The following is a 24,320-nucleotide window of genomic DNA, read 5'->3' on the forward strand; positions in this document are numbered from 1 at the left end:
CTGACCTAACAGGGTTCAGGTTAGCAATCAGTCTGATCTACAGTCAGCTCCTGAGGCCATCTCTGCGCTCCACACCCAAGAGACTGACCTAGAAAAATTAATTTAGCATGCCATGGTCTTATCTCATTGCCAGACACTCTGAATTTTGTGGCTAATTTGCCCTTACTATTGCCAGATGTGGTGACATATAGACAGATGTTTATTATATTAAATAGCTACAGGCGGCTCTCAGAAATCATTATTTCTCTCTTATGAAGCTCAGAAAATCTCCTGGGGGGTTGGTGTCTTACGTTTATATCCATTGGGCTTGTTTCAATATTAGATATGCTTTGTCAGGGCTAAAAGACTGATTTAAAAAATGAGGTGACCCCAGGTTTCAGTATGTGAGGTCAACTGTTGACAGACTAATCTGCCAAGATTTGTGTTGTGATGCAGTCAAGGATGGTTTTTGCTCTTTCTCACTGTTCTTTTGAGTTTTCCTTTTACTAAATGTTTAGATCATTCACTGATTATTTTCAAGCTTGGTGAGAATCTTTTGACCATATCGGATCACAGAAACAGCTCTCGCTTGGTGCAAAACCCAACCCAAGCCAAATTAAGTTTGGAGACAGTGAGTTGGAGAAATCCCACGGTCATATAATATTTTCACACAAGTTGCCTTCAGTGTGAATTGCAGCACATACTCCATAAAACCCCATCAGACCCTATTAGACCATCTCTTTTCATACTCCAATCCAGCCATGGCTCTTTGTATGATTAGAAGCATATACAAGGGCTTTGCATCTTGCAGATGTTGCCATAAATCACCGGTTGGCCCTGCCTCTGCAACTGGCTGCCTGACAAATGTTCCACAATAACTCCAGCCCCCACCCCACCCTTCCAGTAAAAAGTAAAAAAAGAAAAGGGGTAAAAGAGAAAGGGGGGCTGGAATTTCTATCCGGCTGCTTGTAACTCTTTCAGGACTATTGTAAAGCCTCAGCCTTGTCAGCACAGGTGGAAACCTGAGGGGTCGTAAAAACAGAAAGGGGGGGAAAAAAAGGCCTGCCCAATGAAGGCTTTCTCTTTCCCAACAATGTCTTAAACTCCCTGCTGTCCCAGCCAGAATTCCACTGTGACTAATTCCACACAAATCTAAAGAACTAAATCAGTCACACAGCCTGTGTGTCTGTGGACGGCAATAACCGACACCCCCACGCCTGTAAAAGATGCACCCATAATGGCTGAGATGAATCACGGTCTCCAAGGCATCTGAGAACGATGCTGTCTATAGACAGCTTCACAGGCTGATACTGACAGCAGCAAGTTGGAACTGGATGGTTGAAATTCAGTTTTTCTCTTCTTTGCACATCATTTTAGACTCTCTAGGCAGAATTAGATGAGAAGATCAAACCACTCCTGTTCATTTCATGTGTGCTTGTATGGAAAATTAACCACATGAGATATAACATGTTAAACTTTGGACTAGCTACTTCCCTGTATTTTTTGTTATGCCAAGGTAAACATCTCCTGGCTCTGATTTGCATATTATCACCTTTGTTGACTCATGTGTCTGTCCACCTGACACATGTAGGTTCACTATTGTTTCAGTCTCCACTCATGCTGATTCAGCTGCACTTCAGGCCAGCTTTTGATGGTGTGAGGGGCTTCGTAGTGATGAGTGTAGAGGGTTAGGAGCGAAACAGTGACAACTGAGAGCCAGAGGCTAAGCTGTTTGGCTGCACCTGTGACACTTAGCCATTCTTTCTTTTACAGCTCTGCGTATTATCTCTGAAATGGTTGTCTGTAATGCATGCTAATGCAGGACTGGGGAGCACAGGACATATTCAAAATACCAAACCAATAAATGAGACAGTCCTGCCCTAAAAAACAACCCAATGGGTTATCTGTGAGAGCAGAAACCAGCAAGGTGGTCCTAGTCTGTGGTTCCAGTATCACAAACTTCCGCAATAATCCCAAACAAATTGCCAATAAGTAGATAATTGTTGTCTTTGTTCAGTGTAAGTCAAGCATTCGGTCTGGATGAGTCCAGGCTGGTGTACCCCTGGGCGTGTTTTTTTTTTTTTTTACAAGCGACAGGGGAAGAAAAATGAGGAAAGGTGACCTTGTGAGTTTTTAGTTTAAACTCCAGGTGGTTTCCGCTGCTCCTGTCAACACTGCCTGATGCTCAGGCCTCAGTGCATTCCTGCACTGTATGCAAAGAGAGCGGGGTGACATGGTGGCTGCTGGCTGTTGTTGCTGGCAGCCTGCAATTATCTTTTCAATTTGTTTGAACCTGTTTGATCCCTCTTCGACAGCGTGTCTGGAGAGCCCTGTCAAAGTAACGATATCCCACAGACTGGTGAATTATCAATATGCAGGTCAAAATGTACTACATGACAACAGAAAGACGGGTAGACAGAGACAGTGTAGATTACAGTAAGAACTTTAAGAGGCAAAAGAAAACCGCAGGTGAATTGTGGTCAAGTATTTGTGAAGCGAGCGAATTCATCTCAAATGTGCCTCTTGGTTTCCACAAATTCATAGTGTTCTGTTTCGACACGTCCAAAACCTGTATTATGACTCAAATCCACATCTTGCAATTTACATGTGGGCTCTTGCTGCAGCTGCTCTTTCATCCATCCATCTAAAACGCAAAGCGTTCACAGTGCTGTTCACTGATTGGTTGTCAAAGTCTCTCTCTCTCTCTCACTTACTGACTACAGGAAACTTTCATTTGATTGGTGGATTAGTTACCTACTCTACACCCTAAAAAATGAAAAGTGGGTCAACTACTGGTGATTTACTTAACCAATTAGTGCAAAGAGCAAAAAAACACTTATATAGACGGAGTGCTCTTGACGCGTACTGTAAAGTGCATGTTAAAAGCTGGGAAATGTGAGTTAAAGGTAAACATTAAAGCATTGTGTAACGGAGGTACAAGCTGATAAAGCCTTAAAGTAATTCTCTGTAATATCTGCCTTAAGCTAAGCAAAGTTCAGCTATAGCAGGAAAATGCTACAAACACTGGACTAGTTAAGTTTAAGTTTAGTCTTTCTTCACAGGCTGACCTGAAAAAGTAGTAGTGAATGCCTCACAGCCAGGTTTCCTAATATCAATACATTATTGCACACTTGTGGCAGCTGGTGACACCTGGTTGCACAAAACTATTGATCCTTATGGGGAAACAGACAAAAGCAAACAGAAACTGTGCACAAATGTCACTGACAGCAGTTACAACATTCGATTACTGGTAACATAAAGAGTAAATCAAAAGTGTGGAAATAATCGAAATGTCACATTCTGAAGTGTAGGCTACCCTTTACAGCCACGAGATGTATAAAGAGACATTTTAAAATCAGTCTGAATAGAGCTAAATAAAGCAAATAGACCCCCTCAGTCATTACTCTCCACCTGACCTGTGACCTCTTGGAGAATACACTTCAGACTCTCCTTGGTCAAATACACTGGCACTGAGGGTGTGCTTGACCCCGGACCACAAGACACACGCTCACATGTACACACAGATCATCACATATAAGCAGATAAAATGTCATTAGATGTGATTTTGATGATGATTTTTATTTTGGGAGCCACCTAAGCAGAAGCAGTTATCTTAAAAGGCGCAAGTTATGTTGTCCGTGGGAATGATGGCAAATGACAATGAGTAAACAAACACGAAAGGTTTTTAATTTCAGGGCAAGACCTCTGTCGACAGCTCGAACAAATGAAAGCAAAGGAAGGAATGAGGATGGGGTGGAGGGGTGGAGGGGTGGGCAGAAAAGAGAGAGACAAACTTGACAGAGCTAATCGAGCCTCCTTCTTTAAGAAGAAGAAATATGGCTTCCCTTTGTTGATGCTGAGAGCTCTTTGTAGAGGTCTAATCTGATAGCAGGGTGTGAGTGTTTTCAGAAGTTAACCTCTTCACTGTTTACTGAGACCCAAAGCTGCCAAATGGTGTTTGTGAAACCTGCTGTGCTATATTGAGTCTCACCAAGGGGAGCAGCACTTGCAAACAAAAGTTTCATCTTGTACTGATTACTGGCTCACATCTCAACTGGCTGTTCAATAGCTTCTCTGGGAAGGAACGTTTGGACCGCCGCAGTTTATATGTTGGCTGGAATGTCATAGCAATTAACTCATACTTTCTTCATGTGTGCCAGTCATTAATGAGTCCAATATGGCCAGTCCCCCCACATGCGATGAATTCAGTCTTGGCTTGATGGCTTGTGCTTTTTCCTCATATGGATCCAGGATTCAGGGGATTTAAACTCACTGACAGTGGAGAAGCAGAAATGAGAATAGTCACGTACAGAAGTCAAAGCATTTGGTGCTTTTATTAGGTGCCAGGAAGACAAAGTTTTGCGCCCCTGTATGTAAAAAGAGTTCCTCATCATTTCTATCCTAATGTGAGACAATAGAAAAACCCAGTACCACCATCACAGTGAACCTTGTGAGCGTGTTCTGGCAGGCACTGTTGAGCAAACAGCGCTGCTTTTTAGAACAACTGAGCTGTCGAATATTTATTGTGTGGTTAAGGTTTCAGTGAGAAATTACGACATCAGTCGGTGGCATGGGAGCAGCTCGGCAAGGGGGGGGGTTCCCACTTACCCCTCAGATGAGCTCTGTCTGGTTTCTGATTTGCTGAAATGGCTTTTTGGTTCCTATACTGATCATTTAGGCTTGAAGCAGCTAAGAGCTGATATTTTGTGCATTACAAGAACAAGATTTATTCATGTCAGAATAGTAAAGCCTCTAACTGTGTTCAGTCTGTTACTGGACATTAAATCTCTTGATTTTTAGGAAGTGAACCATTTCTCTCTCTCTGCAGGACAGAAAATGCCAAGGTCTTGAATCATTTTCAGAATAATAAAGACACCAGCAGGTTTCTTTTGAAAGGTTATGTCACACCAGTATTACATATGGCCAAGTAATTTCATTTCAGCAGTTTCACCAGGCAATTTCGCCATTTACCAATAGCAAACCATCCTGACAGTTGTGACCTTAAAGGAACACAGAACTGCAGAGTCCCTCACACCTTTTTAATTATTGATCTCTGGGATTCATTATAGTTTTTAAGTTCACATGATATGAAAACTGCAAAAAAGCCTCATATCAAAGCAGAACATCCTGACTGATGTTTAACGGCCTCATATATCAGTCTAACTGTACTAAAAAAAAAACTGCTGAGAAATTCAGAAATAATCCCTCACAGGCTTAATATGTCATGTGCTTGCAGGCCCACCCAGAAGAGTGACTGCAGCCATTTTTCTTTTTTTCATAAGCTATTTTATCATCTGCTCTGTTGTGCTGAAAACATACACACGTCCTCCCACGCTGAACCAGCAAGCTCCAGATGGAAAACTGAGCCATCTTTCCCCCCCGAGTGATGGGCATCTTTGCACTCTTTTCATAACAAAGATTTTCCAATGTTTTCCAGACTGGATGGCAGCAGCCGCTGTGTGGCGACTCCGTCAGCCTCTTGGATAATGTCTTGGCACTCTCGGCTCAGTTTCTGAAACATAAATAAGGCTGTTTGAAGCGCTGCCTGCCATCAGGGGCTCCAGTGGCCTCCTCCCTTGTCGTCTAGTGCCCCCCTCTTTTTTTAGGGATGCAGGACATTCACATGCTTTTGTTTGCTGAAAAGACATTTTGACAGTGTCGCAGCATTTAAAGTTTTTCAGCTGCTTTGCTTTTTGAGGCTTAGAGCATCATAATGGTCCTGTGATGTTTCTGCCCTGACTGTAACTGTAATATGTGTCATTTATTGGTCTATAAATGCAAATAACAGCAAAGCATTAACAAAAGAGGGTCATCCAATATGTGTCTATGATATTCAAATGATATTCAAAGTGAAATGAGTAATAATTTTAAAGAAGCTAAAGGAGAACAAAAGTAGAAATTTGTATTAAAAGAAAGGTTGAAAGTCAAAGTATAGGTGGGGAAGAAAGAGAGGGAGAAAGAAGAAGGAGGAAGGCCTACAGAGGCCATGTCTATCCTGGCCTGAATTACTATCATTATTGTAATGACTCTGTAATGTTTTCTTTCCTGGACCAGTAATTGTTACCAAGCCCGCTGTTCAGAGGTGCAGGTGGACAAATTGCTGCCGAGCATGACTTTCCATGATAGCGAGGGGAACATAATCAGTTCCACCATCCAGGCCCCAAACAGGACTTTACCGGTGGCATTTGTGGCTATTATACTTTCCAAAACCACCATTTAAATATTCTCAGAATAGTTCCCAAGCACTTGTTTTACTTTTTGTTCTGTAGTGCCACTCTAATATTCCAGTAGCCTCCGTAGCACAATATAAAATCTATAAGTGAGTAAGAATAAGATATTTTATTAAAGGGACTATAGAAGGAATACTAGAGTTTTCCTGACATTCTGCTATTTTTCCTTTTTCTTCAGCTCTCCACACTAGCCATAGTTGTGTGGTATCATGTACTGACCCTTTTAAACTTCCACGGTCCATATAACCCATATGAGCCCCCGCCCAACACCACCTGCGGCAAACTGTCCATGACTCTTAAAACCAGCCAGATGTGGCTTTAAGCTTGAGATTACTAAGCGGTTTCATGACAAGGACTTGCAGAACTGATGTAAATTAGTTTATTAATGTGAGAGGAAATTTTACTGTTAGATGTAGGATTGTATTTCTTTATTTAATCCATGAGCAAATGATATCGGATGAATTAAACCTTATTAGTAAAATGAAGGAATAAGAGAAAGAGATTTGCTGGAAACAATAAAGGGGCCTCCTTTGGAACATTTTTAATTGATAACAGTTGCATTTTATTGCTTTCAACTTGCTTCGGTTAGCGTTTTCCTACATTTCCCAGAATGCCTTTCAACAGCCACCTCGGGAACTTGTTTGGACGTGTTGATTTCAGCAGTTTTAGGTGTAGGAGGAAAAAGTGATGACAGCTGCACTAGACACATCATCAGAGCAAGAGTTAGTCAAAAAACATTACTGCAGCTCCACCTTTTCTGTGGCTGCTGTGCACTCTGGTTTGTTTTCTGCAACTGAGCAACCTTGGGCTTTAGATTTCTGAATTGCTTTCAGCTTTCAAACTCAAGCTGCTGGAAAAATCTGGGCATTACTTTTTCTGTTTGGCCAATTATCCATGACAAGCAGAAAACTGCATCAAAAACTAAACCTCATATCGATTTGTATGAATGACTAAAGAAGTCATCTACAATATATTTAACAATGGGCAACAGCTTAATCATTCAACCTACCGTGCTTTGTATCGCCATTGAAAAATATTAATAAATACAGCTTTAAACTAATATATTTTCCTTATAACTGATGAGAATCTTAAGTAAATGGATAGGATGGCAACTTCAACTGAAGTTCATCATACAAACTGCTGTGAATCCATCTATGCCCATGACCATAGCAGTGTAGATGACTAGTAGTTTAACAATGTGGGTAGTCCATAGCAGTCACTCCAGGCTCTCTAAACAACTTGCTGAATGCTAAATGTCATTTTCAGACGCTAGTGTCACAGAAACACTTTTTGTTTTGCGCTTTCTTTTTTCCCACCAGTGACTTTGTTTCATTTCCAGATGGCCCTTTGCTGAGTTCTTTAAAGTCCTTGCAGGCGAACATACATCAAAAGGCAAATTCCACATCTTTTGAAAGTGTTGTAATTACCAGCATGAAAGCAGCACATATGTCGCGCACACTGCATAAATCCTACAGTAACACCTGATTTTTATCACCTCGTCCGTGGCTGCACTGATCGTTTTGACACCCACAAAGTAGCTTAGAGCTAAATGCGTGAAGGAGGAAAAGTGGGATATTAAAAACTATAATTTTCAGAGAAATGGCACGTTGACACCCACCAGCTATCGCTGTTTCAATGAAAATATACACAAGTATATTGTTTTAGTTCTCTTCGCTACAGTGAATTTGAAAAATAGGCCCTGACATCGTGAAAACATGTCTTCATTTAACACCATTGCCCACAAATTAAAACAAAAATGTTATTTTCTCATTTTGACTGACAAAAGGGAAATGCCTGAGTGGTGTTCTCTCCAACTTGACCACAATGTGTTTCAGCTACTGTTAATCTGAAAGCTCTGAGGTCACTGCACTACACTACACACTACAGAAATGACCTGTCAATCATATTGTGGTGGGCAGTAGTGCGATGTCTAATTAGGGCAATTATTGATGAGTTTTCTTTTTTCCACTGGACCATAGTGCCAATCAGTGAGAAACCATAGGTGATGATTAGACTTAATTTGGGGCCACTGGTCCACAAAAAGACAACCGTAGAACAGTGGAGCAGTAGCACACCAAATACATAAACCTTCTTTAAATCATGTCATCCTGTCATCTCTCGTGATATTTCTAAAGGGCATTCCTTGGTGTTTACATGGATTTGACAAGATTTTTTTTTTTCTTTGCGTGTTATTATGCAGCCCCCTGGCTTATTGTCTTTGGCCCTCACCCACCACAGGGTAAGTCAGCGAGCCTCACCATGCTGTATGGGAGAGACATGTTTCTGGTCAGTGACTCATGCAGCACGTTGAACCATGTGAAACCACAGCTCTGTGCCCTTGTGTTAGTCTGCCAGGAGGCCCTACAGTACTGTCAGAGCGTGCCTTACAAGCCGTTTCCACGCTCTCTCACTGAACAAACTTGCAAACAGCTGCGTTTTCCATCTGAAGTGGTTTCTGGAGATGTGTTTTTTTTTTTTGTTTTTTTTTTTCTTTTCTTTTTCCTGTGGGGGGAGTGGGGAGTTGTCGTGATGAAGGGGACTGGGGGGCAGGGCTCCACATAAAATTGAGATGTGCCTCATACTCAGTGGTGCAGCCCATGCTCACATTTATTAGCAAGAAAGTCTTGAATCAGGAAGACTAAGATTTACTGCTGTTTGAGACAACTTGAAGAAGGACACCATTTCCTCTGGGGCAATACCAGTCAGAGTGTTTTCTTAACTAATGAACTGTGAGATGAGTCACTTAAATTCAATTAAACGAGTGACTTTTAAGTAACAAATGTGCCTCATTCTGACTGCCGGCTCAGTCTTAAATGTGTGCAGTTTGTTAATTTAACGCAGGGATTTAAAAAGAAAACAAGTCACTCCGGAAGTCAGAGCATCAATCCAGCCAGTATTCACTCTGTAACTGTGAGTAAATACAGGATTTAATTTATATTTACATTGTGTCGGTTCCTAAGGTTAATTTACAGGTCAATCAGTTGGATTAAGGCCAGTGTAAAGAGAAACGCTGCCCATGAGGTTTCTTGTGTGAAACAGGAAGTGACATCAGAGCGACCTCTAGTGGTTCCACATGGAAATTTAGCTGAGAAGGGACGTCCAGTGTAAAAGCTTGGTATTTAAAACAAGTCCAGATTCTTTCTGTCAGTGAATGTAAAAACACATAGCGTAAGACAGTGGATTTAAAAGCAATAGTGGACAGTAACAATTTACTCAAATACTGTACATAAGTATAAGTACAAAATATAAGTATTTTTATTTTCTGCTGCTTTATACTGTTTTTTTGCCCACATCAATTTGACAGCTGTAGCTGAAGATTTTGCATAAATAACACGACCTGATAATCTTATAAAACATATCCACAAAACATTCAGATGTCTATGACCAGTTCAGTGCTGTTATGTTGTCATGTTGTCCAAAAACAAATTCCAAACAATAAACCAGATGTATAGCTGACACATTGTGACATCATTTTACTTTACACCCTGAAAAGATAAACTAGGCAGTCGCATCCATGACGGATAAACCTGAGCCTCTGAGATCCCAAAACAGATTTCTGAAACATGTTATCAGTTCGATGCGATGAACTGGTGACCTGTCCAGGGTGTACCCCTGCCTTCCACCCGAGAGAGAGCTGGGATAGGCTCCAGCAGATCCCCGTGACCCTGAGCCAGGAAAAGCGGGTATAGAAAATGGATGGATGTTATCAGTTCACATCATGTTTAGAAACAATTCTCATAAACTTCGGAAAGCTAATGAAGCTGATGGCAAAAAGTTAAGGGTGTCTTTGATCAGTTAGAGGGGCCTGGCACTCTCCTGGACCTAAAACTGAAGATGAAGGCTAAACCTGTCATAACATATTTTGTGACAAAAAAAATCCAATCTATGACTCTGCACTTGATTGTCAATCAGAAGATTTCAAAGCTCGGAAGCTTACTACTGCTCTGTGGCTCAGGGGGTAGTGCAGGTTGACCATGAACCAGAGGATGGGTGGTTCATTCCTGGGCCTCACTGCTCCACAGGTTAAAGTGTCCTTGTGCAAGACACTGAACCCCGAGTTGCCCCTGGTGTATGAGTGTGTGAGCGATTGTCTGAGTGAATAGGTGAATGGACAAATAGTGTAAAAGTACTTGAGTGCACTTGAGCGTAGAAAAGTGCTATACAAGTATAAGACCATTTATCATTTATTTTCATGTTTGAATGCTAAACATGAAGCGACAATCAGGAGACAGCTCAGCTCAACACAGACTGGTAAAAGGGGGGACAGCTATTCTGGCCCTCATCCTACCAGCATCTTTAAAGTTAACTAACAAATTGCATCTTGTTTTTTATCTAAAAACTGTAGTGTAAAATAATTACAAAGTCTAGATACCATAGCACTTCTTGACCAAGTGTGCTGCCTTCCTAGAAGTCAATGCAATTACATGAGACATAGCCCTATTGGCAGTTTTAGGTATACAAAGACCCCTGGTAGTTGTTAGTGTTAATGGGCTCTTCATGTAAATAAGGCAAAAGTTTTTTTTATCTACTACAATCATGAGAATTGAATTGCCAGAAAATTTCTTCTATGTGCACACAACAAATCTGCAAACAACAATGACTACTTTCACTTTTTGAATGCGATTTGTTGAGAATATTTATCCTAGAAGGAAAGAGTCAGACGGGGTTATCTTTGCACAGCAACCGCCTCTGCCACTTCACTTTGATTCTTCTCTTTATTTGAGTCATCAACATTCACTTGCAGTCAACGATGTTTTTCTTGTTTTAATATGTGAGATAACTAAAGCATGTTAAGGTCGTGTTCTTTTCGTTTTGCTTACACTTTAATTGCCTTCTGGCTCATGCAGAGAAAAGTGCCCGAGCCAGTAGCTGATCAATAGCACTGGCTGCGCTGTTAAAAGCTGGAGAGTGTTGGATCTTGCATCACCCGGTGGTAACTAATGAGCGTGATGTGCAGTGAAGATGCGGGGTCTTTGCCATCCTCACCCTCCTGAATGATGAACCCCACACTGAGGTGCAGCTGGTGCAGGTTAACGCGTGGAGATGATAATTGGACAGAAAGGGTTTAAGATGTGTTCTCAATGAAAGTTCTGCTTTGATTATTAGTAGCAATTTCATGACGCTGGTTTGTTAATGTTCCTCCAACTTCAGTTTAAACTCTTCTCAAAACACTTGGTAACTTAGAACTAAATTGGGGCTAATGAGTTATGTGTCTTGTTTCCAATCTCTGGTTTGTTTGTAAATAGGCAGTTTGAACCTGGACAAAGTATTACCAGTCTATTTAGACCAAAGAAAACCAGCTCTGGGATGCTTTTTTGCACACAGGTTGCTCAAGGACCCCCTGGCTGTTTCAGCAATCAAACCCTTGACATTTGAGTTTCAGGAGAGGAGGCCGGTCACTAGCTGCTGACCCCCTTTTCTGCCCCAGTTTGTATCTGCTATGTCAGAGACAGGCTAAAGTCGGGCAAAAAGGTGGCAGCCCTCCCCTCACGTGGGTCCTCAGTGAACATCCCTCCAGTTATGGATGTTCAGGTTCAGCTGCTCCACCGCTGCCAGAGCTCAACCACACATCCGTGACAAAGCCGCCAGATTGGAGGACAGTTATCTGGACTTGCGATGCACGAGGCGAGACGAGAGGTCAAAACTAAATTGGCTCACCAGAGAGGAGAGTCCACCCCTCAGGCATTCTCCTGCTCCTCCCTTCAATGAATTGGAAATCCCACTTGACTCTCGCGGCTACACCTCACAAATGGGGCGAATAGGAGAACGAGGTGATCCTCCAGTGTCCTCTGAGTTTTGAATGACAAAGAATTCAAAGACAGGAGCAAATTTAGTCTTAGCAGATTTCAAAGGGGCTGCAGGACTCAAGTCCAGTCCTAGGACCACGTTGAACCTCTTTGACTGTTAGTCACAGCCTGATTCTTGTTATGTGTGGTCCACTTTCCCCTATCACTAAAATGAAGGATTGTACCCACAGAAACTGTTAAACATAATAATTGTTTTGTTCAAAAGAATGTTTCTGATCAAGACTCATTTATCTTATTTAGCTTCTACTGTGCTGACTTGTGTAAAGATGAAAGGTGGACTGAAAATCCATATAGTTCCCGTAAACTCTGCAGGTTCTTCTGTTCTTCCTGAGCGTTTTAGTGTCTTTCAGCTCATTGTTTTAGTTTTATGACCCATCAAACTCAATCTAGTTTGTAAATGGACATATAAAATCAGCAACTTGGAAAATTTGTATGTTTCCTTTCCATAAGAACATTTTTTGTCTTTTACTATTAGTGCTACTTGCTAAATATATGTTTTTTTTCCATGACTAAGAGAAACCAAAGCTTCACATTCATCCCTAAGTACTGGAGGCTGGTACTGAATTAATCATTACCTAGACCCTTTAATTCTATTTTGTGATCTACTCTTCTCTCCACTTTCACTCTATTCGGGTCTTGTATTCTGTTGATCTGTAATCTCCTAGTGTTTGCTGCACTCTATTCTTTTCCATTCTCTTATCCTGTTTTGTTAAAATGCATTGTCTTCCCTGCTGTTTGTGTTTCTACTACATCTCTTTTGTAAGTTTCACAGGTTTCCTCTGCCTGTGTAAATTCCCTTATTTTTCTGTTGTGTCCTTACCTATATGACAAACTGGTCTACAGAGTTTATCAAATTGTTTTCAGCAAATACATGACCCACAAGACTTGTCAAGGTTATCGGAGCTGCCTCTAAGGGTTTATTAATGAGCCTGTAGCCTTAGGGAGAGTTAATAAAAGGAAAAACAGTCCTTCTCTTACTGCAGGACATTGTCCAGTGGTTGTTATGTTACTCACAGCGGCCTAATTAATACCATGCATATCATTAGTAAAATGAAGATTCAAATGCCATCATGTGTTAATTACTGTTGTAGAAGTCATCTGCATTTCTGCAGTGAATATTAACAGTGTGTTTGTGCTAATTTACTTGAACCCCTCTGCTCTGTGGCAGTATATATCAGGTTGGATACATTTTCAGGCATAATCATGAGAATCTGTGTGAACATATATATTTTCCTACAAATATAGTAGCTTTGTAATCTAATCCCGTCACTTTATTAGCTAATATTCACATTCACATTACCTGCTTGGTTTGCCTTTTGTTGTTTTTGGTGTTCAACTGTCCAGTAAAGCTACTACTTAATTCCCCTGCAGGATGTTTAGCAGTATTAAGATGATTTACTCTGTGTATCTGTATTTGTTAGTACTTTCGTGCATGTGTCTGTGTGAGTTCGAAGAGGATTTCCTGATGTAATCTCCAGTCCTTTCATTCCTAATAAACCTCCTTCAGTGTGCCACAAATCCCTCGACTTACTGCTGTAACAGAGACAACGTGGGAAAAGGAAAAGGACACCGAACAAATCCAGCACCTCCTTCCTTTTCTTTTGACCGTAAAAGACTGAAAACATGACAGCCACGCATGACAAGTGGCTGGGATTGTTTGCAGGCTTTGATTCCTAATTACCATATATCCCATAAATGCCAAAACTTAACACAAAAAAATATATCATTAAAAAAAAGAGTATGACAGTGTTGACAGAAAACACTAGTCTTAGGCTAAATCTAATCAGTAACTCATATGGCTGTTTTTTATGGTTATGGCTGAAATCATTTAATTAAAGTGCTTACTTTGTCAGATCCTGGACATCCTGACTTATTTATTATTATTATATATGCTACCTACATTTATTTATTGCTAATTTAATAAACCTTCACTCTTGCAAAGGGCTAAGGCAAAGATGGCACCTCACAAGTGATCTACTGAACCTGCGTTCAGCCTGTCTGTAAGAGGTAGGTGAGAAAACATGTCATTTGATTTGGGTCAACCAAACTATTACATTACAGTTATGGCTGACCTGTGTTCATATTACATAAAATTGTAGTATAACAATACAAAGCTGATGTCAAAACTTTATAAACAACTCCTTAATTATTCCTTAACTTGCACACATAATTAATTCATTTACATGCCCACCCCCTTACAGCAGTCTCAAACCGTGCGTCCCTGCTGGGGAAGTTAATTGTCACGTTGGATCCAGAGGATCTGTGCTGTGGCTTATAACGATTTCAACTTTTTCCTTTGTTCTATTGAATTTCACCACTTCCAAAAATACTCCCATAAGGAATCTATTTAAACAGATTCTTCCTGTTTGTAGTAGTGGATATTCTCTGGTGATCAGTGGATTTCTAACATATGGCGAGATGGTGCTGCTTTTGTCATGTTGTTTCATATTTTAAATAAACCTGTCTAGAAAGTTCCTAATTTGTTGCTTTCTATCATAAAGCTTGAACCATAATTTCAACTAATTACTAGGATAATAAATAGAATTTATCATATGTGTCTTCAGATAATGATGTCAGCTGATAAAACAAGGTTCACAGTGGCCATATTTAGATATGCACCTTTGTCCTCCATCAGCTAAACATGATTATTCTCCTCAGGCTAAAGAAAAGATGGCGGGACTCAATATATTTTCTTTGTTCAAGGGTTTCCCCAGAGTGCTGGACATGGGACGGCTAAAGGATGCCAGGTCATCCGGCGTTTCCCCAGGTCTCTCTTCTGCTTCTCTTTCAGTGTTCATTTCAATGTCATCCAAAATGTAACAAGGAACCACGTGAGTCAAACACTTTTCCTCCACAAATGCATTTTCCTGAAAGGATGTGCAGAAACATGTGTGGGCTTTTTCATAAAACATGTCAGTAATGTCTCCCAACTTTTAAAACTCAGAGCTAAATAATTCAGCTCCAGCCCCATGAGGAGCACACCTTAAAACTTCACAAAGACAAGTGGGTGTCCTCGCTGTTCATCGCCTCTATGCCACAATTAAATCTGGCATTATTCTAATTAATGAGACGAGTTCATTAGTGCTCTCGGGGTTAATGTGTTGTCCTACAGCAGATTAGTGGAGGGATTTTCAGTGTTGCTGGAGCATCCTAATTAGATCACAGTAGGTGCTGCCTGCTTAAAGAGATGGAATAATGAAAGTCGTCACTCTTCTCAGCAGCAACTTGATTACAGCACCGTGTTTCTGCTCATAAAGGCCCAACATTCACCTGGAACAGGACTCAGTGAAATGATTTCAATTATATGTGTCAATAAAACAGTTACAGCACATGCTTTTCAAGTTTGGATTTGACTCATTTGTGCTGATGATGGATCAAAACTGCCATCTAGTGGACTGAGGTGATACTGCAGTCATGGATGATGATTAAAACATGACTCCAAAACACTTGTACAGATGTTTAATAACATTGTTAAAAGTAAATAGCCAATTAAAAGCCATTGATGTTATCCAGGACACTGAGGTCACATCCAATTCAACAACATTAGGGAGAGTTTTCAGTCTTTGATCCAAAAACATTAATGAGCTGCTTAGTTTTTTCAGCTGGTTTCAGTTTTTCTTGACTGAATACTGTGTTTTCATGTGATTTAAATGTGTAGGCGGGTTTGTTTGCAATCCTGGCTACAATCCTGAACTCAGTACAAAAGCGTGGCATAAGTCAAGTTACAAATTCACTGTGTTGTTTGCCATGTCTAATTCTACCAAATGTATTTATTGATATGTGCACAATTCCAGCAGTAATTCTATTGTTTTGTTTGATTTCTTCATTTGGCCTACTTGGGTGTATGACATTGTGCACATCCATATATCATTTCTGTCTTTTGTATTGTGTGCGTCTCTCATTAATCCCACTGCCTTGAGGCTGTTTTCATCATATAAGCTTCTAAAATGAACCTAATCTTCTTTGCTCGTCCCATCCCACCCACTCGCCTTGTTCTCTGTACCCACGCTCATCTCGCATTTTTTGTAACATTTTCTAAGTGGTGTATTACACTCCAACAGCAAACACACTGAGTGACTTTGTGATTAAAATGCAGAGGACGCTGTCTTTGAGATAGGCAGAAGAGGTGGAGGAGGAAGAAGGGGGGATTATGAAGCTCCTATTTTTCACTCATTAATCTCTGCAGAGCGATACCAGATTCTTTAAATGCTAATGTCCAATAAAGATGTCAGCAATGACATTTTACAATGGCAGCGCAGATGTGAACAAAGTTAACAGTGTTGTGGAAGAACTTTCCTCACTTTCCTTCTCTCACATGTTAATTTGAAGAATCCTCTCCCGGGATTAGACATAAACGTGTCATAATGAGCAGTGAGCTTATTTATCCTTTGCCAAGAAACAAATTTAAATATTTTATACCAAGGTCAAATGCAACAGGGGGCCTTCTTCTCCTAGAAAAAATGTACTTTGTGACACTGAAAAGTCATATAGTTTCAGAGAAATCAAACTTTAATTAAAATACAAGTTAACTGTTTAATTTAAGCACAATCAGCTCCATTTACAGGAAATTAGTGGAGGTCAGAGTAACACATCCTTACTTGTCATCAGAGGACCTTCACAGCAAACACCAATGGACAAAAAGGAAATATTTTATTTCCTTAAAAGCACCCATTTATCACCTTAAAACAAATTAAATCACTGGTTTTGAAGGTTTTTACAAAATTAGCATCTGAAAGAGAAAATTTAATGTGCTGTAGCTCCTTCTTTTGCATTCCTGATTCAAGGACGTATTATTTTTCTGAAAATCCCTTCTGAAGGGATTTGACGGTTTTTGATGCACAGTCATTCTGGTGAGGTTTTTATGATGACAGAGGCCCTGACTGTGCCAAGCTGTTGTCAGCGTGGTCGCCATTCACAGCACCCTTGGGAGTTAAATGAGAATGTGATGACACTAAACGTTTGAATAATATCGATCTCTATTCTCATATTCCCTGAAGGCGAAGTTGGCATCCTTCTTGCTGTGCGGGATTCGTCCAAAGGGCGCGTGGTCGTTGAAACACATGTCAAAAACCTCGTTGACTGTTTTCTCTGCCTCCTCTTGGCTGATTTTCCTCACAGCCAGGATGGAGCGTATGGCACGGCCTCGGACGCATTCCTGTCAGTGGAAATAATGTTGGTTAGTGTTGGATTATAACCATGAAACATGGCAATAATTTATCCCAGTGCAAGTACCTGATGATGCTCCTTTAAGCCAAAGTTGAATCTGGCAAGTTCATTGCTAAAAGAGCAATCTCCACTGAGGTTTGCTGCCCGAATCTGAAACAATGACAAAAATATGTTAATCAGTAAACAAATCTTTTACGTCAGGAGAATAATGATTTTTAAAAATATTTTTATGAAGCTGAACAAAGGTACAGGTAACCACACATCTGGAGGACAAAGTGAATTGAGACTGATTGGGACTGATAACAGCCAAGCCAATCGCCACTTTTCTCATGTCTCAATCAAATGCTAACATCCTGTTCATGAGGAAACACATACAATAAAAAAACCTTTAAGTCTGGTGAAGGAGCATAATAACAATGGCTCACATGAGTCCCAGCACATTTGTACTCACCTCAGAACAGGCTAGGTGTCTGAAGTTGTTGAACCAGTCCACGTGGGCCCGGCAGTGATCGAAGGCATGGATGAGCTCGTGCGTGACCACTCGGGTCATATGAGATTGCTGGTGGATGTTGTTTTGACACAAAACGATCTGGAAACAAAGGCAAAGATCAGAACCACCAACTTCTTCTCTCAAACCGGCCACATGTTCACTATCTTCTACTGCCATTATCTTTCTTACTTGAGAAGAAGCTGCGTCGAAGCCTCCACTGACTGTCCCATCACAATCCTCACAGGAGAAATGTCTGTCTTTAAACACTTTGCTGTGTTGAGGAGAGAAAGAAAAGTGATCTTGGTGATATTTCAATAGATTTACCTCTCTAACAATAATAAGCATCCAAAGCAGACATTTCCAAATGGCGCATAAATATTAGGGCAACTGGAATATACACAGGGAATTTGAATTGCTCCATATATGTATATGTACTGATTACGAACAACAAATGTGTTTTGTAACATTAATTTAAGGTTATGGTTAATTTGCACTATCCAAAAACAAATATTCAGGCAGCATTGTTGCAGAAAATGCTTCTGATGCAATAAAGTCATTACTTTAATTCCCATATCTCTAGTAATAAACTTAGTACTAGTGCAGTAATAGTTAGTTTGGTATTAAAACTATGTAAAATGACACTAACCATCCTGAGCTCTTCATGGCACTGAGGAGGAGTTTGGCATACGGACCTGAGAGAAACACAGAGGCCAGTTAGCATCCATTGACACAAACCACCGCTGGCTACGTTAGCTAACGCTCAGAACCCAAATAACCTCTTTCCCAGACAACAGATCCTCTGCCCAGACATGACAGGTCAATGAAAAGGGCAATTAGCTGGCCAGAGGACTTACTAGTTTCCATTGCGAACTCTAACATGACCTGACATTTGTTGTTGAAAGTGAACAGGCTCTCCGCGATTGATCCCTTCTTGAACTTCCCCTTGTTTCTCTCCGGGAATAAGTCGTATCCATATTCCTCCTCTTGTTTAGTCTGGTCCATTGTGTTCAACGTTTTCCTGCTATTTGTAAATATTAGCTCCCCCGGTTCACCACCGCTAGCTGCTAGCAAGAGAGGTCATCACTGGTTTGCAGATCACGTGGTAGCTGTAGGTCAAAGGTAATGAATACTATTTTTTGCAGTTTTATTAAAATTGCGCACATACATAAAGCCAGATAAATACAAGTCAAAAAAATGTAAATATAAATAATATAAAAGTAATAAAATATCAGTTTTAACCGCTGCATTTTTGGTATAGTACAGAAGTGAAGATCGTATATTCAAAACGCTCAGTCACCGAGCAAAAGCAGGACTCCTTTGAAGGGTTTTATAGTGTTTAGGTGGTGTGCTGCGAACACTACCAACAGCTGCCTCTGGGAAGATTTTAACTCGACAGGGCAAATAAGAATAAAATAATAAAATCAACGCTGTGATGTGTCGCTTCTTTTTTTACGCTGTTTTGTGGACTTTTAAAAGTCAAATGAGTAAAAGGCTTTGGAGCACGCTCTCTGTTGTAGCCTAGGCGATCTTTGGTTACGCAAAGCGCGTGCAGAATATCGCAGAGGCTGCTGGTTGTCCGCTGTTATGGCTCCGGACATAAACAGAAAGCTATGAAAAACTGCACGTTTTGTTGTAGTAGATAGCCAAAGAACGAGCAGCTGCATTTTAACTGGGTCTGTTAGCTGAGGCGGGAAGTAACAGGTACTTTAAAAGGTCCAAGTAGCACCGGAGACCCTTTCTTCACTTTATTCTCTCTGAATGTCTGGCACTTCTACTAGCTAGCGTTAGCTGCTAGCCGATAAAACAACGTGATTCTCGTGTTTTCCTCTCGGCTGCTACGTGAACGTCAAAACATCGACAACACGTGTTTGAGTTTGTCCACAAAACAAATGTGTGTTTCGCAGGGAATAACATGTCCGGGGGAAACAAAGCCATTGAATTACAACTCCAGATGCGGCAAAACGCGGAGGATCTGCACAGCTTCATGAAGGAGCTGGACAGCTGGGAGACCGACATAAAGCAGAGGGATGAAGAGCTGAGGACAGGAAGGATTCAGCAGGGCCAGGTCTGTTCTTTCTGTAGATATCCATCCTTCTCAGGAGAAAGTAATACGATGGATGATCCTTGGGTGTGAGCAGTTTGTGTCTCTGTTGTAGAAAACGCTGCCACCTGTGCGCAACAAAGACTACAAAACAAAGATGAGGGAAAAGAAGAAAAGGAAGAAGAATGAGCCCGACGGCAATGGTGGCACCAAACCACAGGATCCTAAAGAGGCCTCAAGGATAAAAGCATATGACTATCGATCATGGGACAAGTTCGATGTGGTAACTTTATCTGATGCCTCCTTATAAAATATACTTGGCATGGTCGGTGAAGTCACGGACCGGTCAACTAAAGATTTATACTTCTGTGGTCGCAGGACAAAGCTCTGGCAGAGGTGGATAAGGAAGAAAGTCCAGCAGAGTCAAATGAGTCAGACTCTGAAGAAGCTGCGGTTGATCAGGAGAGAGCGCTGGCCGAGAAAGAAAAGGTAAATACTACAGGAGAAGCTGTGCAAAAAATGATTAGCAGATGATGTAAACATGTTTGCTTAAAAGCAGTTCTGCTTTTATTTTTAGGGCAACGGGTTTTTCAGGGATGGGAAGTATGATGATGCTATTGAGTGCTATACCAGAGGGATGGGTGCAGATCCTTACAACCCCGTGCTCCCCACAAACCGAGCCACCTCCTTCTTCAGGCTCAAAAAGTAAAGCGAGGATCGTGTCTTTGCTGTGTCGTTCTGGTAATGTGTTGGTGAGAGTTTTTCTGAGGCTTTGCTCTTTTCAGATATGCAGTGGCCGAGTCAGACTGCAACTTGGCGATCGCCCTGGACAGCAACTACTTCAAAGCGTATGCACGAAGAGGAGCTGCACGTTTTGCACTGAAGAAATATGAATCTGCCTTAGAAGGTAACAAACGGTGAAAAGAATGAGGCAGTCTAAGTTGAGTGCACTGAGATAACAGCATGAATCTGTTTCTGAATAGATTATGAGATGGTTCTGAACTTAGACCCTGGGAACGTGGAAGCACATAATGAAGTGAAGAAAATCAAAGAGGTGAGTAAAAAATATGATATGGGTCATGTTAATGTCTCAACACTCCTTGTCTTTTATCCCTGTTCCTTGCTGGTTTCAGGTGCTTGGACATCAGGCACCAAATGCCCAAACTGAGGCCATGCAGCTGCAGGAGGCTCCCGCAGTTGACCCTGATCAGCAAAGACTGATGGAGGAACAGCATAGGAGACAGGAGGCGGTTATACAAAAAGACAGAGTAAGCTCTGCAGTGGTTTGCCAGTTAGCAAGATACAGTGTGTGGCACCAAAGAGAAAAAAATCTGCATTGTTTGGGGGAAATTTTCAGATCCTGATTCAATTTTGTTACCAAAATTATTTATTGTTTGTTTGAAAACAGTTTTCCCAGGTGACAGTGTTTTGTGAATGTGGTTTTCAGGGGAATGCATATTTCAAAGAGGGGAAGTATGACATGGCTGTGGAGTGCTACAGCAAAGGCATGGAGGCAGACAGCATGAACGTCCTTCTTCCTGCCAACAGAGCCATGGCCTTCCTCAAACTGGAGAAGTAAGCACAGCATCTTGTCTGTAAACCCAGTTTTTCTGTTTAGAAAAAACAAGAATCTTATAGAGACCAACTAAAATAAAACTGTATTGGCTGTACTCAGTTTTGTTGTATCCTGTAGCTGCTCTGAGAATTATCTGCTTAGTGTTCTGTTATTATAGTAGCAAACACCTCATGTTTTGTCTGTCTGCTGTAGGCTTAGTGAGGCAGAGGAGGACTGTACAAAAGCCATTTTTCTAGACAGTACTTACTCCAAAGCATTCGCCCGGCGAGGTGCAGCGAGGGTGGCTTTAGGGAAACTGGAGGAGGCCAAACAAGGTGCTATACTGTACACCACTGTTGTCTTCTAAATGCAATATGCAAAAATATTTGTCTTTTATTTTTTTTTTTTAATCTGGAAGCCTAGAAAGTTATATATCTGGATCTAAAACACAGTCTTTTTGTGTGTGGTGCAGATTTTCAGGAGGTCTTGAAATTGGAACCAGGGAACAAACAAGCCCTGAATGAGCTCCAGAAACTTCAGATTGTATGTTTTAAATGTATACTTCATATATAACATATATTACTTTTGGGATCAGGTTTTAGAATCTGTAGCTTTAATGCCGTTGTGTTGAATTAGGATGTGGGTTCCAGTGGCCTTCTTCATACAGAGGACGGCTCACAGAGGAGAACAGTCCAGCCAATAGACAAACCAGCACATCTGCGTTCAACTGTGAGCAGCAAATGTTTGTTATTAAGCTATTCAGGCAGTCCAGAAGCTATTTTAGACACCCACTATGGCTGAAAAACTGTGAAAAATGACCATCACAATATTCTACAGCTTTAAGTGACTTCAACTGTTTTATTTTTTCAGAGCAACAATCCAAAACCCCAAAAATATAAAATGCACCATGATGTAAGTTAAAAAAGCAGCAAATTCTCAAAATCTTTGATGACTTGGAGCTTTCACATTGTTGGCATTTTGGTTTAAAATGCCAACAATTGATCATCTAAATAATTTTTCTGTCAATGATGGGTTCTTGAATTGTCTCACCAGCTTTAGCATTACTTGTCCAGCAGGTGGCAGGAGAGTCCTCAGCACAGATTGATATTTATTTGATCTGTGCTAGAAAGATTTTGTTTTATGAATACTGACAAACATAGTTTCATTTTCTTGAAAAACTGTCTCATTGTGTTGACTGTTCAGAAGCCTCTGAGGAGGATTGACATTGAAGAAATCAGCGGAAAGGTGACGGTGCCTGAGGTGCAGGCCTGTGGGTCCAAGTCTTATGTGGAGGAGGTGGTGAGGGAGGCAGAGGACAGACCCTCTCCACTATCCACTTCACCCAGCGCCAAGATGATCAAGATAGAGGAAATAGCAGATGTCCCTTCACACTCACCTGACCAGTGAGCAGCTCTTTTATTTGTTTATTTGTTCATGATCTTGGTTATTTAATCTTGTGTGATTCCTAAACTTGTTTTGTGGAATGTCCTGTTGGTTCTTTTGACCCATTAAAGAGACGCTTTGTTTTTGTTTTTGATCACCAGACTCCCTGCTAGCAGACCAACGGAACAACCATTACAGGAGGATGTCATCTCCAAACCGTCAGCCAGACCCTGCCCAACAACATCGAACCCACCACCTCCACCCACCAACAGTTTCCAGCTGGAGGCCGACCTCCGCAAGATCGGAAACCAGCCTGAAGTGGTTTACAGATATCTGAGGGTGAGCTACGTGTGTGTGTCTTCTACTAGTGTCGCCACACTGATTCTTATATTAACAGTGATTAAAGTAAAAGGACATTATCATTCAACAGCTCTGTGTGTGTAGTATTTAATGTTACTAGATCTGAAATAAAGCTTTTATGATTTAAATACCACTAAATATCTGTTGTGAATTAGATAGACCAATGATACTTCGAGGTGCGTGATCACAGTCTAATTGTGAACATTACCTGGCATTTGTTTTACTGCTCATACTGCCTTTTTGTGTTGCAGCAAATCAAGCCTGATGCGTATGTAAAGATTTTCCATAACTCTCTCGAACCTGACATCCTCAATCAGATCCTGAGGACACTGCACGAGTTTTACATAAAGTGAGTTCTTGCTTTTCAGTAAAAGAATTTTTGGAATTGGCTGAACAAACTCTTAAAAAACAGTGACAAATTGAAATGTTTTTGCTAATGAAAATGTGCAGCATTACATTTTGTATTAACATCAACATTTGTGCAGGAATGAAGCACCAACTGTGATGCTGGAGATCCTTCACAGCCTGGCCAGTGTGAGGCGCTTCGACATGGCTCTCATGTTTATGTCAGCCCCGGAGAAGAAAGGTAGAGTCTCTTCAACATCCTTCTGATGTCTGATGTGTCAATTCACCCACATCATATTGATAATGGCTGTGCTGCCTTTCTTTCCCTTAGTGCTTAAAGAACTGTTCGACTTCCTTCACCAAGCTGAGCTGGAAGGATCGTCTGTTGCAACCTTACAGAAGAAGTATGGTGTTTGACCTCCACCTCAGACAAAACTACAACTTCCATTAGACAGAGTGCTTCTTGATTTAAAGCAAATAAATTGGTTATTCTAAATAAATCACAATTTAAGAGAACCTCAACTCAAAGAAAATGTTTTATTGTCAGGAGTGTGAACTGTCCAGTTCATTGTAAAGGCAGCAATATAGGTTTGGCTTGGTCTCTGTGAGTATCTAGTTAAGTGATCCTCTCATTCGTAAACCTGCCAAAGAAATGTGCTGACATTACATTAAAGAAAACTGAACAATGGAGCTGCTCTGTGTGTCTTGTGCAGTCAGTCATGTGTTGTGCAATCAGATAGTGGCCTGTTTTCCATAAGCTGAACTACAAATAGAAGTGTATTTTGTAATTTGGTTGTAGGCTTTTGAGTCATTCATAGCAGAGATAAAAATAGTTCAGCACTCAGAAATAATTATCTCAAATGTGTCACATATATGATGGATTAGCATTGGGCAATCAGCAGTACTTCATTGATTATTGAGTATAATAGTCAATATTGTTTGGCAAAGAAAACAGGAATACGTC

At 40.9% G+C, this 24,320-nt stretch overlaps 2 protein-coding genes across 3 annotated transcripts; one reads left to right on the plus strand and one right to left on the minus strand.

The window, feature by feature from the left end:
• Window positions 1-16,535: 16,535 nt before the first annotated feature.
• On the minus strand, window positions 16,536-18,776 carry atp23 (ATP23 metallopeptidase and ATP synthase assembly factor homolog). Its single transcript, XM_026327313.1, has 6 exons — window positions 18,527-18,776; window positions 18,319-18,364; window positions 17,862-17,943; window positions 17,634-17,771; window positions 17,249-17,332; window positions 16,536-17,171 (listed from the first exon to the last, which is right to left on the minus strand). Exons 1-6 carry the CDS (start codon window positions 18,672-18,674, stop codon window positions 16,968-16,970), a joined length of 702 nt encoding a protein of 233 aa, XP_026183098.1. The 5' UTR covers window positions 18,675-18,776; the 3' UTR covers window positions 16,536-16,967.
• A 438-nt stretch (window positions 18,777-19,214) lies between these two features.
• Window positions 19,215-24,044, plus strand: rpap3 (RNA polymerase II associated protein 3). 2 transcript variants are annotated; one of them, XM_026327301.1, is made up of 18 exons: window positions 19,215-19,373; window positions 19,577-19,737; window positions 19,829-19,996; window positions 20,092-20,202; window positions 20,291-20,418; window positions 20,499-20,620; window positions 20,697-20,767; window positions 20,847-20,981; window positions 21,161-21,288; window positions 21,482-21,603; window positions 21,741-21,811; window positions 21,905-21,997; window positions 22,139-22,180; window positions 22,472-22,671; window positions 22,813-22,990; window positions 23,263-23,360; window positions 23,497-23,597; window positions 23,688-24,044. In XM_026327301.1, exons 2-18 carry the CDS (start codon window positions 19,585-19,587, stop codon window positions 23,771-23,773), a joined length of 2,007 nt encoding a protein of 668 aa, XP_026183086.1. In that variant the 5' UTR covers window positions 19,215-19,373; window positions 19,577-19,584; the 3' UTR covers window positions 23,774-24,044. The 2 variants fall into 2 exon arrangements, with proteins under 2 accessions (XP_026183086.1, XP_026183087.1); XM_026327302.1 differs by lacking the exon at window positions 22,139-22,180 and having other exon boundaries at window positions 19,215-19,737; window positions 23,688-23,872.
• Window positions 24,045-24,320: the final 276 nt, after the last annotated feature.

Source organism: Mastacembelus armatus, chromosome 23 (assembly GCF_900324485.2).
Source record: "Mastacembelus armatus chromosome 23, fMasArm1.2, whole genome shotgun sequence".
NCBI lineage: Eukaryota > Metazoa > Chordata > Actinopteri > Synbranchiformes > Mastacembelidae > Mastacembelus > Mastacembelus armatus.